The sequence below is a fragment of the Megascapheus bottae genome, chromosome 36 (genome assembly GCF_031878675.1).
Source record: "Megascapheus bottae isolate mThoBot1 chromosome 36, mThoBot2.hap1, whole genome shotgun sequence".
Classification (NCBI taxonomy): Eukaryota; Metazoa; Chordata; class Mammalia; order Rodentia; family Geomyidae; genus Megascapheus; species Megascapheus bottae.
Window position 1 is genome coordinate 7,065,844 of NC_143544.1, and position 13,021 is coordinate 7,078,864.

Below are 13,021 nucleotides of genomic sequence, written 5' to 3' on the forward strand. Positions count from 1 at the left end.
CCAGCCTGGCATCTCGTCCAGGGCTCGCGGCCCACGCCGTGGAACCGTGCCGAGTCCCCCAGGCTGGATCACTCTGCTCACTCATCACCCCTACATGGACCTGGGAGTTTGTGCCGGTGCCTTTTTTTGGCCATCGTCTCCAGAAGTGGCCATTCCTGGACACGTCCCCATGGGCTGCATCTTACAAGAACCACCAGGCAAACCCAGAGGGCGGCTCCTCTGCAAGTGGCTGCAATGGCCAGCGTTCCTTCAGCCAGCTCTAGTATCCAGCCCCGGTTAGCTCTCAGGCAAGTCTCATGACATGGCCGCATAAAGCAGTGGGCTGGGACAGGGGCAGAGAATCAGAAGTGAAGGGGGAAAGCCTGCCACCTGGAGCAGCAGGAGCAGCCAGGCACGGGAGGAGAGGATGCAGATGGGATGTGTGTGTCTCAGCGTCTGGTTGCTGACAAGCCCCAATCAGAAGCTTTTGAACTTGGGGTCCACCTGGATGATACCTCCAGATGATAGCGGCCATTCCTGGCCAGCACTGGTGGACATAGTCCCATGAGGAGCCCTTTGGCAGTCTGCAGGTCTGATTGACACTTGGTGAAAATCCAGAGCAAGCTGCTGCAACTCAGGGGCGTCCAAATCCTTCTCCATAGTCCACACAGGAGGCAGAAGGCCCGGTAGCCCCAGATGTTCCAGGACACTAAGGTCAGTCAGTCCAGGCACTACCCCACACAGTGTGGATTCCACACAGAGCCCACAGGCGTTAGCACCTTCTTTCCCCAAGGTACACCCATGCCCCAGAAATCGGCCCTTATTCCAGGTGAAGTTGTGACCAGAGGCCATACAGCCCCAGGGCTTCACCACCTGTGCCAAGACATCAAGGACCCAAGGCCTGCATGCCCAGGTCTGCTAGAGACCGCAGACAGGCCAGTCAAAGCACATCTAAGTCTGCTAAGCCCCTACACCCACCCAGCCCATGTGCTTTGGGCTCCCTAGACCCAAAGTACACACTTGATGGGAAAGACCCAACCTGGTGCTCCAAGCTCACAGCAGGCTTTATTGTCACCACAGTCAAAGTCAGGGTCAGGACCCATCCTCACCAAGGCTGTCGGCTAGGTGCTTAGGGCTGCGGGGGCCTGTGGCAAAGGAGTGTGGAGTAGATCGTTCCGAGTGTGTGTCCCTACTGGACGAGCAGGACTCGTGGCCCTTTCCTGACTAGCAGACACTTCCATCCATTCGCCACCCTGGGGTTTCTCTCCTCCCAGGGGACCCGGAGCCCAGCAGGTGTCCCAGCCCTGCTCACCTCCCTGGGGCCATGATCACTCTGGGCTGCAGAAGCCCAGGCCTTCTTCCACAGGAGGCCAGTAAGAGGGCATGGAGGACTTTGCCAAAGGACCTGTCCCAGGGGACCAGCCAGGTGGACAGGTTTCCAAATAGGTAGCTTGGGCTACCTCATAAGGCCTGGCTTCAAGCAAAAAGATAACCAAGGGCCTATCAGCAGCTCTTCACAAAACAACCTCCGGGAAGCACCGACAGACCAGCAAGGTGCAGGATATGTGAGGGTTGGGTCTACCAGGGCAGGGGGTCAGCAGCTGCTTCAATCCCTCAGACAGAGGCATTCCAGCGAGGCATCCAGAAGGCCTCAGTGCCCAGGCGTCTTCAGGCCTCACCGGACCAGTGGCAGCAGGGCCATGGGAGCAGCCTGTGAGACCTGCCAGCACACCCAGCAGGGTCTGGGCACTTCTTGTCAGGTCTGTGGGCTGCTGGGCATCAACCCCAGCAGACCAGAAGGCAGGTGGCCAGGCAGGTGGTACGAGAGAGAGTACAGGCTGGCAAGGCCTTCAGACAAGAGCCAAGGTAGGTAGTCAAGAACAAGGCCATTCACACTCCAGAGAACAGGGAGTTTCTGGTTGGCTCCTCTACAGGTCCTGCAGTGTCTCCAAGATCAATGCCATCCAGCACTGGCGCCATCCTGCCAAGACTGGTGAGCTGCTGTGGGGCCGCTTAGTCCTGCTTTTCCCCTCTCTGCCTCCAGGGGTAGATAAGCTCTCCAAAGAACAGCTTGCGGCATAGAGAGCCCCAAGAGTGCTTGGGGTGGCAGCCACAGCTGGGGAGGCGGTAGGCGTCCACCACACGGCCGTAGGGCAGGGGGTTTATCTAGAAGGACAGGGCAGTGGAGAGTGGGGTGAACACGTGGGCAGGGATACTTCGGTGTCTGCAGAGAATGGACGCGGTGCTAGCACTCGGGGCCGGGCTGGCCCTCTGAGGGTTGGGAGGATCCTGTACTAGAACTGTGAACCAGGATCAGGCCTGACCTTGATGACCCTCTCTCCAGGGAGAGGGGCTAGACTAGACCCACCCATCCGCCTAGGGGGGAGGCCACACTGCTGGGACAGGACAGGATTCCGCCCGGTCTCACTCACAGGGACCATGCACCCAAGATGGGAGACACGTGCATTTCTTTCCCCAGTCCTGGGGCTCGACTCAGGGCCTGGGCACTGTCCTTGGACACATTTTGCTCAAGGCTAGTGCTTTGCTACTTGAGTCACAGAGCTACTTCTGGCTTTTTCTGTATATGTGGTACTGAGGAATCAAACCCAGATCTTCACGCATGCTAGGTGAGCACTCTACCACCAGGCTACACTCCCTGCCCCGAGACACATGCGTAGTTACAGGCTTTGGCTAAGTTGGTTTTGTTTCTTTTGGACCTTGAGCCCCGTGGGGCCCAGGGCAGGAGATGGCAAATGGAGCCAAGTGGGCAGCCAGTGAGTCTCTGACTCAGGGCCGGCAAGACCAGGTCGTGATGGCTGCCAGGAGCCAGGCACCAGCCAGGCTGGGGGAGGGGGAAATGGCCAATGGCTAACCTCATGGAAGCTAACCCTCGCTCTGGACCTTTTTGCCGACACTCAACCCCACTGTCCCACAATATGGCGGAGCAAGGCAGGAGGAGGGTCTCAGCCTTGCGGAGACCTTACCTGCATCAGGAGGCGGAGGGGCCTGCCTGCCTCGTGCTCCAGCACGCGGAACTTCACTCCAGCTGCAAAGAGAGCAGGTGCTTAAGAGGTGGAGTGCCAACCTCCATCTGTGTACAGTGCTCCCCGCGGGCAGGGTCCTGCTATGGGCTACGGGTTCCTGTGGGCAGAACCTGGGATGGGAAAGGCCTGGGGAGCACCTGCCTCAGCTGCTTCCCGCCTTGATCTGCCGCAGTGGAAGGGCACAGGAGACTGAAGAGTGCCCTACCAAGAAGAGCTAAGAGGCTGTGCTGTGGTCTGGACAGAGCACTTGGGCAGCAGCTGCTCTGCCGACGACAGTGTCTGCCACCTTACTGTGTCTGATCAACTTGGGGACCTGTGATGCCTCTGGTATGGAGTGTGGGCTCGCAGTTTAGGAAGTTCCAAGGTAAAAGGTTCTTAAAAAGAATGGGAGTGGGGCCTAGTGGTAGAGTGCTTGCCTAGGATGTATGAAGCCCTGGGTTCAATTCCTCGGTAGCACATACATAGAGAAAGCAGGAAGTAGTGCTGTGGCTCAAGTGGTAGAGTGCTAGAAGTGAGTAAGGGAAGCTCAGGAATAGCGCCCAGGCCCCGAGTTCAAGCCCCAGGATTGACAATAAAAAAAAAAGAAGAAAAAGGACAAAAGTGGCTCGGCATGGTGACCCATGTCTGTAGCTCTAGCTAACTCAAAAGGCTGAGACCTGAGGTCATGGTTTAAAACCAACCTGAATAGAAAAGTCTGTAAGACTCTTATCTCTAACCAGCAAGAAGCGGGAAAAGTTCAGGTGCTGGTGGCTTACACCTGTAGTCCTAGCTACTCAGGAGCCTGAGGTCTAAAGATAGAGGTTCAAAGTCAGACTGGGGCCAGGAGTTTGGCCTAGTGGTAGAGTGTCTGCCTAGCGCTAGCCTTGAGTAAAAGAAGTTCAGGAACAAAGCTCAGGCCCTGAGATCAGTCCCAGGATTGGTTAAAAAAAAAAAAAAAAGAAAGAAAGAAGAAGTCAGCCTGGGCAGGAAAGTGTGTGAGGCTTATTTCCAGTTAACCTCCAGAAGACAAACAGTGGTTCAAGTGGCAGAGTGCTATCCTTGAGCACAGGAGCTCAGGGATAATGCCCAGGTCAAGAATGCCAGGAAGGAAGTGCAGATGAGGCTCAGGTGATAGAATGCTAGCCTGAGTGGAAAAGCTAAGCAAAAGGGTAAGGCCTCGAGTGCACGCCCCAGTACCAGCACAAAAATAAACAAACGTATTAATCAATTAAAGAGCCAGAGCCAGGCGTGGAGCTGAGGTTTCTTTGTGTCTGAACCTGTCTCGGGGGCCTCCTGCGCTGCCTCCTGGAGGCCGCTGGGTACTGGAAGCCCCAGCCTTCCTGAAGTATAGAGGCCTCTGTGTGGGGGCTTCCTCAGGGCCCACAGACTTACCTGCCAGCCGGTAGGGCCGGCAGAGCCGAAGGCCAAGAGAGTACAGGGGCAGCGAGTTGATGAGGTCCACCAGCAGATGAATCAGGCCCTGCACAGTGACCACCAGGAGCCGGAGCTGCAGAAGGGGGACATTCAGGGTCACTGGGCTGGGCTGCTTACAGAACCTTACTGGTCACGTCCACGGGCAGAGCAGCCTATCAGGGTCCTCAGCCATGACAAAGGGTGGCTCGGGGCCTCAAGGACAAAGTGTGGATCAAGCCATGAGGACAACAGAGTCCATGGACTGGGAACTCAAGGCCCAGGCACCAGCAGGCAAGGCACAAGTCACCTCTGCCCCGGGGAGGAGCCGGTGGCAGTTCAGTCCCCATCGCAGGACAGGCCACCTGGGCGCCACTCACAGCCCTGCAAGCCCTGGGGGGAGAGCTTACCCCACCACGGCCCTGCTCCCCTCTGTACCCAGCCACGAGCTCAGAGCAGCAGAAGGAGCTCTCGCGGCCTCAGTTCCGGAGGGGCCACAACATCCTTGGCCTCTAGGGGTAGAAGGCTTGCCCACCACTGTCCAGCTCATGGGTGTGCCAGCGTGTGCGGCACCAACTTACCAGGGTGAACACCAGGTAGTACAGGGCGGTGGTGGGCAGCAGGAAGACCAGGATGGTGAAGAGCAGAGTCCCGATGAAGAGCTGGGGAGAGGGGACGACGGCACGCCTGGCACCTGCATCCTGGCTCTCCTCCAGCACACTCCTACCCCCGCCCTCCCAACCAACTCCTGAGCCCACTCCCGAGTGGTGCTGAGCTGAGCCGGAGGTGGGCCCACGTGCACGGTGGACCTGGTGGGATAGCCACACGCCGCGCAGTATCAGACAAAGTGGCCGTAGAACGCATGGGCAAATGAACAGGACAAGTCCTGTGCCCCAGGCCCAGCGGAGAGGGGGACATGACCTGTGCCCCAGGCCCAGTGGAGAGGGGGACATGACCTGTGCCCCAGGCCCAGTGGAGAGGGGGACATGACCTGTGCCCCAGGCCCAGCGGAAGGAGAGGGCAGAGTTTGTTTCCACCTGAGAAAAGTCTGCAAAGGTCTGATGGCACTTCCCCGGGACAACCGTGCAGTAAGAGTCAGCTGCCCAGGCTGGGAGTGTGGCCCAGTGGCAGAGGGCTTGCCTAGCGTGCACGAAGACCGGGTTCCAGTCCTCAGTACCACATCCATAGAAAAAAAGCCGGAAGTAGGTCGCCCTCTAGTGATACTCAAGCTGTTGCCCTGGCCAGCAGGACGGTGGGGTCAGTCAGAAGGTCCTCCCCCGCCTCAGGTACCTGGTCGAGGTCATAGGAGCAAGAGTCCACACGCTGGCGCAGAACATTCCACTTCTTTCCCCGGAACAAACGCCACAGAGAGGACAGGCCATAGATCTTTAGGCAGTAGAGCCTGCAGGGTAGAGGCACTGTGAATGGCAGCCAGGGCCCTGGGCTGTGCTGCGCTCTACCACTCCCCTCCAGCCACCGTGCACCCGGCTCGGACGACTGGACTCGCACCTGGCACCATAGACGTAGAAGCAGTAGATGTGGAAGGTGAGAAGGGCAATGGTGTCTGACAGGATGGACAGGGCAACCGTCAGTCCCAGGCAAGCTGAAAGGCCCACGTGCCACAGGATGCGCTCGACGAAGGGGGACATGAGGTGGATATAGCCTGCAGGAGAGAGTCAGACCTGAGGTGGGGCCTAGCAGCCCGGGCCCCTGGGTGGCGGGGGGGGGGGGGGAGAGGGAGGCCTGGCACCCTGGCAGCCCGGGCCTCTGGGTGGTGGGGGGAGGGAGGCCTGGCACCCTGGCAGCCCGGGCCTCTGGGTGGCAGGCAGGGGGGGGGAGGGAGGCCTGGCAGCCCGGGCCCCTGGGTGGTAGGGGGGGGAAGAGGGGAGGGAGGCCTGGCAGTCCCAGCCCGATGGTCTCCCTGCCCACTGTCCCACCCCACATCAGGCACTCACTGATCCACAGGTGGATGTGGTACAGGAAGAAGCGGCCCAACACCTGGTCCAGGGCCCGGTTCATCTTCAGCCCTGCGGGAGCTCCCATCAGCCACTGCAGGAGACGCTGGAGCTCCTCAGCTACATGCTGGGAGACCACGGGGGAGGGGGACAGGGGGACGTGGTCAGTACTCCCTTTGTCCCAGGGCTCATGCCGCTGCCTCCTGCCATGGAAACCCTCTTCACAGAGGCCTCCCGGGATTCGGGTCTAGATCCTCCCTCAGCAAGCCAAGGACTCAACCTGAGGAGCTGACCGCTGTCCCTGGCTCCCTGTTCCTATGGGGCCCTTATTTCCACCGTAGAGTGGAAATATTTCAAACCTGGACCCCCAAGGACCATTCGTGCCGGACATGACCCAGGCCCTATAGGAGAACCTGTGGACCAGTGAAATCTGCCGAAGGCCCCAGCCCACTAATAGAGGCCTGGGCTGCCCTAAGCCAGTGACGTGGGTCACCCCACAGGGTTTCAGGCTCTTTCACGGCCCCAGGCAGCAGGCGAGTGCGCCCAGGACAAAAATCAAGTCTGAGCAAGAGACAGCACAAGGCCTCAACAGGCGGGCTCTGGGCACCCAGGGAAGAGCTGCTGTGTGGGCCATGTGAAAGCAGGTGAGGCCACAGAAACAGCTCTGTGCCTGGCCGTATCCCCCACACTCCTCCTTCCCAACCATCTCAGGGCGAGCAAGACAGGGGAGAAAACAACTTTATAAATAGAGCTTCTTTAATATTTAAAGGATAAAGAAGCTTGGTAGCAAGAAGAAACTTCATTTTGAAATTAAATATTTATATTTTTGAACAATTTTGTAAAAAAGAGGCCTAAGATAAAGTTGGCCAAGAGGCAGAATATAGAAGCAGCAAAGCACTTAGCCTCTCCCACTGCCTCCTTCCTCCTAGGCTGACTTCCCAGCTTCCCCAAAGCCCATGACAAGCCAAGGGGCATCCATTCCTGACCCGAGTCCTGGCCTGGCCACAAGCAGGTCCACAGAGGCCTTCAGATAGCTAAGCACCAGTGGTTCATATCTGTAATCTTAGCTACTCAGGAGGCTGAGATCTGAGGACTACAGTTCAAAGCCAGCATGGTATGAAAGTCCGTGAGACTCATCTCCAATTAACCACCAAAAAAAACCCTGAAAAATAAGTCAAAAAGGAAAGGGACAGCACCCAGGCCCAGAGTTCAAGGCCCATGACCGACCAAAAAGAAAGCAGCCCAGAGGCTGGAAGGCTAGAGCACACCCTACACAGGAAGGGAATCGCCAGTGGCAGGTTAGGGTTTGGGATCCAAGGAAGAGAAGTTACAGACTGAGTGGAAATTTAGCCCAGAGTAAACACAAGCCACGCAGGGAGTCAGGCACGGAAGACAAGCCTGTGCCGCTGGCTGTCAGCCCACAAGTATGGAATCAGCCTGGGATTGGTTGGGCCACGCAGACACCTCTGGGCCCTGAGAGGCTCCCGAGGCTGGTGGAAGAGGACAAAGATCACCAGGAAGCAGGCAACGCACATCCTCAGCCTGGCCCCCAGGGCCCCTCTGGCACCGCGTGGTTGACACTTGGCATTGCCACTCTACACAACCCAGCCGCTGTCTCTGGGCCGTCTCCAGGAGGAGGACAGAGAAGGGCCGCTTTGGCCTCCTGAGGGGCTGCTGCCCAGGGCTTCCCCACCCCAGGAAGCCAGGCTCCACCTTCATCTACTCACGTCAGCCACAGGTACAAGGGCATCAGCCAGCTGCCCGATGCGGTTGTTGCCGTGGAGCCAAGAGAGCAACAAGAGGCCAAGGACCACATCCAGGAGCACAGAGACCAGCGTGTTGGCCTTCCTGAAAGGACCGTCACAGAGCGTGTGAGGCGGCTGCACGGCCTACGCCACCGGGCAGGCGTCGTGGAGGGTGTGCACGCTGAGTGGCTACAGAGCAGGGTGGGAACGGGCTGGGCGGGCTCGAACCTCATCCAGTCCGCGGGGCTCTGGGCCTTCTCTGTGCTGAAAACAAGCGTGAGCTGCTCCAGTCGGTGCCGGAGCTGCTCGCAGGTGGAGAGCTTGCTCCCGATGAAAGGCAGGGGCCACAGCCTCCACAACCTGCGGGGCAGGGGGAGACACTGGCATTTCCCATCTCCAGCTCCCACCCGTGCCTGACCCCAGAGAAGAAGGGCTGGATCTGCATCCTGGGACCAACACTAGACCTCAGCAGGGTGGAGCAAACCAGCAGGGCCCAGGCCCAGGTAAGGGACGGGCTGCATCCTTTCTCCTCAGAGCTCCTGGAGCACACAGCCCACCAGGCAGGCAAAGCTCAGCTTCAGGACCGCCCAGAGCGGGAAGCAGGTCACCCCCACCCACCAGGACCTGCACTGCCAGCCAGATGGCAGCCCAGAGGCTTGGCCGGGGACCCTCGGCTGGCTTGGCTCCCCAGCAAGACTGAATTTTTCATGGACAGAAGAGGCACGGGGACCTTTCCGGACACCTGCACACTGCCCACTCAGACCCTCTGCATCAAGGGAACCAAGGGCTCCTGAAAGACTGAGCTTCACCTAACACATGCCTAGAGCCTATGCCTAGAACTTTCGGTGGGCGCCTGAATGAGGAACTTCCTCGACCTAACTGCAACCACGCAGAAAAGGACCTCCCGCTGGCCACACAGAGCCCTCCCCACTCCCATGCAGTGCTCGAAGCCAGCAGACTGGCCCAGCACAGTCCAGGGCCCCACTGCATCCTGATACTGCTCAAGGAAGGCACAAAAGGGGTACGAGAGGCGAGAGGATGCACTCCCATAGTAACAGTGACACTCTGCCCCAACACCAACCGGTCAACAACTGGGCACCTGCTGCCTAGCTCTTCCTGGGCATTGGGGACTTTCACACATCCTCTGCCAGGCGATAAGAGTAAGGGGCACCCCCTAGGCAGCTGCTGCCAGAGACGGGCCCCTTTCTTTTTTCCTTTTTTATCAGCTGTGGGGCTTGAACTCAGGGCCTGGGTGCTGCCGTGAGCTCTTTTGCCCAAGTCTAGCCCTCTACCACTTTAACTCAAGCCATTTCTGATTTTCTGGTGGTTTAACTGGAGATACTAATCTCATGGAGGAGGAATTAAAAAAGAAAAGAAAAAAACAAAGCTGGGTGGGCACAGTGGCTCACGCCTGTAATCCCAGCTACTCAGCAGGTTGAGATCTGAGGATCAAGGTTCAAAGGCAACCCAGGCAAATTAACCTCTAGAAAATGGGAAGTGGGGCTTGGCTCAAGGGTAGGGTGGTATCCTTGAGTTGAAGAGCTCAGGGACAGCGCCCAAGCTGAGTTCAAGCCCCATGACCCACACACACACAAAAAAAAAAAAAAAGAAAAAAAAAAAGAGTCTCACAGACTTTCCTGCTAGGACTGGCATTTAGGAATCTCGGATCTCAGCCTCGGAGTAGCTAGTACAGGCGTGAGCCACCAGAGCGAGGCTGAGAGGCACCTGTTTTACAAGTGAGCGATGAAGAAGTGGGCGGCTTCCCTTCACTGTGACCTCAGGAGGCAGACAACTCCTAAGAGGAAGACAATGACCATTTGGGAGCAATATCTAATTTATTTTAGGGACCTGAGCCATCTGTAGTTCAACCTGTACCCCTAGGGAGTGGGCCTCACACAACCAAGAAGCTGCTGAGAAAACCTGATCCAACCAGCCTCTAGGGCGGGGTGGGGAGACAGCTAGGGTCCTGGGTGGGGTGGGGGCCTCAGGAAAGGGCCTCAGGGCCTCCAGCCACACTAGGATGTCAGCCCAAGACTCTCAGGGGCCTGACTCTACTGTACTCTGCCCAACCCCAGAGCACCTACCAGCAAGTACTGGCAGCAGAGACCAGGGACAGCAGAGAGGCCAGCAGCAGACAGACAGGCCCTGAGGCCCACTTTGCCAGCTCCACAAGGATGCTGGCTTCCACGCCGTCTGACTGCCAATGGCTCAGCCGCACAGGGCCTTCGTCGTACCGGTCACCGCAGAAGAGCACCTCGCTTTGCGCTACCGTGTCAAAGATGGCAGCCAGACCCCCAGCACTGACTGTGGCATCTCCGGCCTGGTGATCCGGCTGGACCGCGGGTGGATGCAGCCAGGACAGCAGCACCTTTCGCTGGTCATAGAAAATGAGCATGACCTGGTCCTCGCTGGGGGTGCCGGGGGCAGCAGCTTCCTGACGCCGCGTGGCCTTGCAGCTCCAGATCCTGCTGCCCTTCTCCCGACACAGCTGCAGCCAGGGCTCGTGGGTGAAGATGGCGCTCAGGCCCTCCAGGAAGTGGCCCAAGCCTTCCTCAGGCTCCTGCTGGTGGTGACACCAGGTGCCCAGTACAGTCACACTCACCCGGCTGGCCCTCTGCACCTGGGCCAAGAGCTGCTTCACCTGGATGGGGATGAAAGGAAAGTGCACCACGGCCAGGACCACGGCACTACGCTGTTCTGGAACCCACCGTCCCACCAGCAGCCCACTGTCTGCGGAGGCACAGCACGTGGGGAAGAAGGCCTTGAGCACCATGGCGGAAGCCCTGGAAGGGAAGGGAGAGAGCCGGCTGAGAAAGGCTGCTGAGAGGTACTGGCAGCACCCAGGCCACAGGATGTGGCACAGTCTACTGGCCATGCCCTTGCCCTCTTGGCGGGGAGGGGGATGGTACAGCTGTGGGTTTGGTAGGGAGAGCTGTGGGCCATGATCTTCCACAAAGCCGGGCCAAGCACTGCTCCCATGATAGCAACACAGCAAGCCATGGCAGGCCGGTGCGTCCTCCCATTCTGAGAGAAGCAGGCCCAACCAGAACAAGGTGGCGTGACTGACAGATGAGCTGCAGAGGCTCCAGGCTGGCGGGTCCAGGCCTCTCAAGGTCAGTTTGGAAAAGAGGCCTTCCAAAGCGATGGGCTCTATCTGAAAAGACCACCTCTAGGAGGCCCAAATACCCCTTCCGCACGGAAGCCCCAAGCCGCGGCTGTGGAATCCACAGGGAAAATCAGGCACCACCCCAGGCTGGGTCAAACCCCTGACGCAGCACCAAAAGCCAATTTCTCTCCCTGACAGCAGGTCAGGGCCTGTCTCCAGAAGACTAGACGCTGGGCACCAGAACGTTATGACAGCAATTTAGCAATTCTGCTTGAGAAGGGACCCAGTGTGACTGGCTACGTACGACGCCACTGCCAAAAGAGGGCAGCCAAGGCTGAGATTGCGATGGTAGCTTAGCTGAGTGGTACAGTGTTTGCTTAGCATGCATGAAGCCCTGGGGTTCATAAAGGACAGAAGTGGGCGGTGCTATGGCTCAAGTGATACAGTGCTAAAGAAGCTCAGGGACAGGGCCCCGGCCCTGAGTTCAGGCCCTAGGACTTGCAGAGGAGAGAGAGAGGGAGGGAGGGAGGAGCCGGGGGTCCAAGCCTTCCCGTGGCAGCCCAGTGCGACCCACCACGGCCCCTTCGCGGGAACAGTCACCAGACAGCTCAGAGCTGCGGCTGGGGAAGAGAACCCTCCTGGGTGCCTGGACTGCAGGGTGGTGTCTGGAATGGGTGGGTGAGGTGCCTGCGATGGCTTTAAGATGGATGCTCCGGGCAAGCTCCAGCCTCCCCCTCCCCTGAAGCGCACGAGTGTGCGCGCCCGGCCGGGGATCCTGGGGAAAGAAAGGTGCAAGGGCAGGGCGGGGAGGGCTCGGGACGGCCGCGCCCCCCCGCCCCCCCGCGGGCACGGCCGAGGCCGCCCTCCGCGGTGCCCCTCCGCCCCGGCCCCGCGGAGGACCGGAGGGCTCCGCGTGCGCCCGCCCCGCCCGCCCCGCCTCCCTCCGCCCCGCGCTCACCGGCGGCGGCCGCGAGGACGCGCGGGGCCGGGGACTCGGCCGGGCCGGCCGGACGGCGGCGCTCCGCTCCAGGGCTCGGCCGCTGCGCCCGAGCCGCGGACCCCGATCCCGTTTCCGCCCGCTCGCCCCGCGTTGCCGCGCGACGGTCCGCCGCGCAAAGGCGCCCGGGCGGCGCTCGAGCCGCGCCCCGGGGTTCCGCGCGCGCCGCGGGCCGGACGCCCGCCCGGGACCCCCGCCCCCCGGGACCCCAGCCCCCCGGGACCCCAGTCCCCCGGGACCCCAGCCCCCCGGGACCCCAGCCCCCTGAGACCCCCGCCCCCCGGGACCCCCGCCCCCCGGGACCCCCGCCCCCCGGGACCCCAGCCCCCCGGGACCCCCGCCCCCCGGGACCCCAGCCCCGCCCGGGACCCCAGCCCCCCGGGACCCCAGCCCCCCGAGACCCCCGCCCCCCGGGACCCCCGCCCCCCGGGACCCCAGCCCCGCCCGGGACCCCAGCCCCCCGGGACCCCAGGCCCCCCTCCGGGACCCCAGCCCCCCCTCCGGGACCCCAGCCCCCTGAGACCCCCGCCCCCCGGAACCCCCGCCCCCCGGGACCCCAGCCCCCTGAGACCCCCGCCCCCCGGGACCCCAGCCCCACGGGACCCCAGCCCCCTGAGACCCCAGCCCCCCGGGACCCCAGGCCCCCCTCCGGGACCCCAGCCCCCCCTCCGGGACCCCAGCCCCCTGAGACCCCCGCCCCCCGGGACCCCAGCCCCACGGGACCCCAGCCCCCCGGGACCCCAGCCCCCCCCCCGGGACCCCCGCCCCCCGGGACCCCCGCCTCGCCCCGCTGCCGCTCAGGCCCT

General features: G+C 60.8%; 1 protein-coding gene across 1 annotated transcript; it reads right to left on the reverse strand.

Annotated features, from left to right (window-relative positions):
- Positions 1–1,352: 1,352 nt before the first annotated feature.
- On the reverse strand, positions 1,353–11,979 carry Pigq (phosphatidylinositol glycan anchor biosynthesis class Q). The gene is made up of 10 exons (XM_090324955.1): positions 10,197–11,979; positions 8,341–8,472; positions 8,095–8,215; positions 6,368–6,494; positions 5,922–6,075; positions 5,703–5,814; positions 4,994–5,074; positions 4,395–4,509; positions 2,964–3,025; positions 1,353–2,145 (listed from the first exon to the last, which is right to left on the reverse strand). The coding sequence occupies exons 1-10, from the start codon at positions 10,985–10,987 to the stop codon at positions 1,993–1,995; spliced, it is 1,848 nt and encodes a 615-aa protein (XP_090181081.1). The 5' UTR covers positions 10,988–11,979; the 3' UTR covers positions 1,353–1,992.
- Between the last annotated feature and the right edge of the window lie 1,042 nt (positions 11,980–13,021).

What these genes read in the sequence shown, in the direction of transcription:
- Pigq (XM_090324955.1), bottom strand. Translation starts at nt 10,987, where the DNA reads ATGGCCAGTAGACTGTGCCACATCCTGTGGCCTGGGTGCTGCCAGTAC. An exon ending in CCACATCCACCTGTGGATCA is followed by an intron (nt 6,076 to 6,367) that starts GTGAGTGCCTGA and finishes TCTCTCCTGCAG; the next exon opens with GCTATATCCACCTCATGTCC. An exon ending in ACTACCTGGTGTTCACCCTG is followed by an intron (nt 4,510 to 4,993) that starts GTAAGTTGGTGC and finishes CCCCTTCTGCAG; the next exon opens with CTCCGGCTCCTGGTGGTCAC.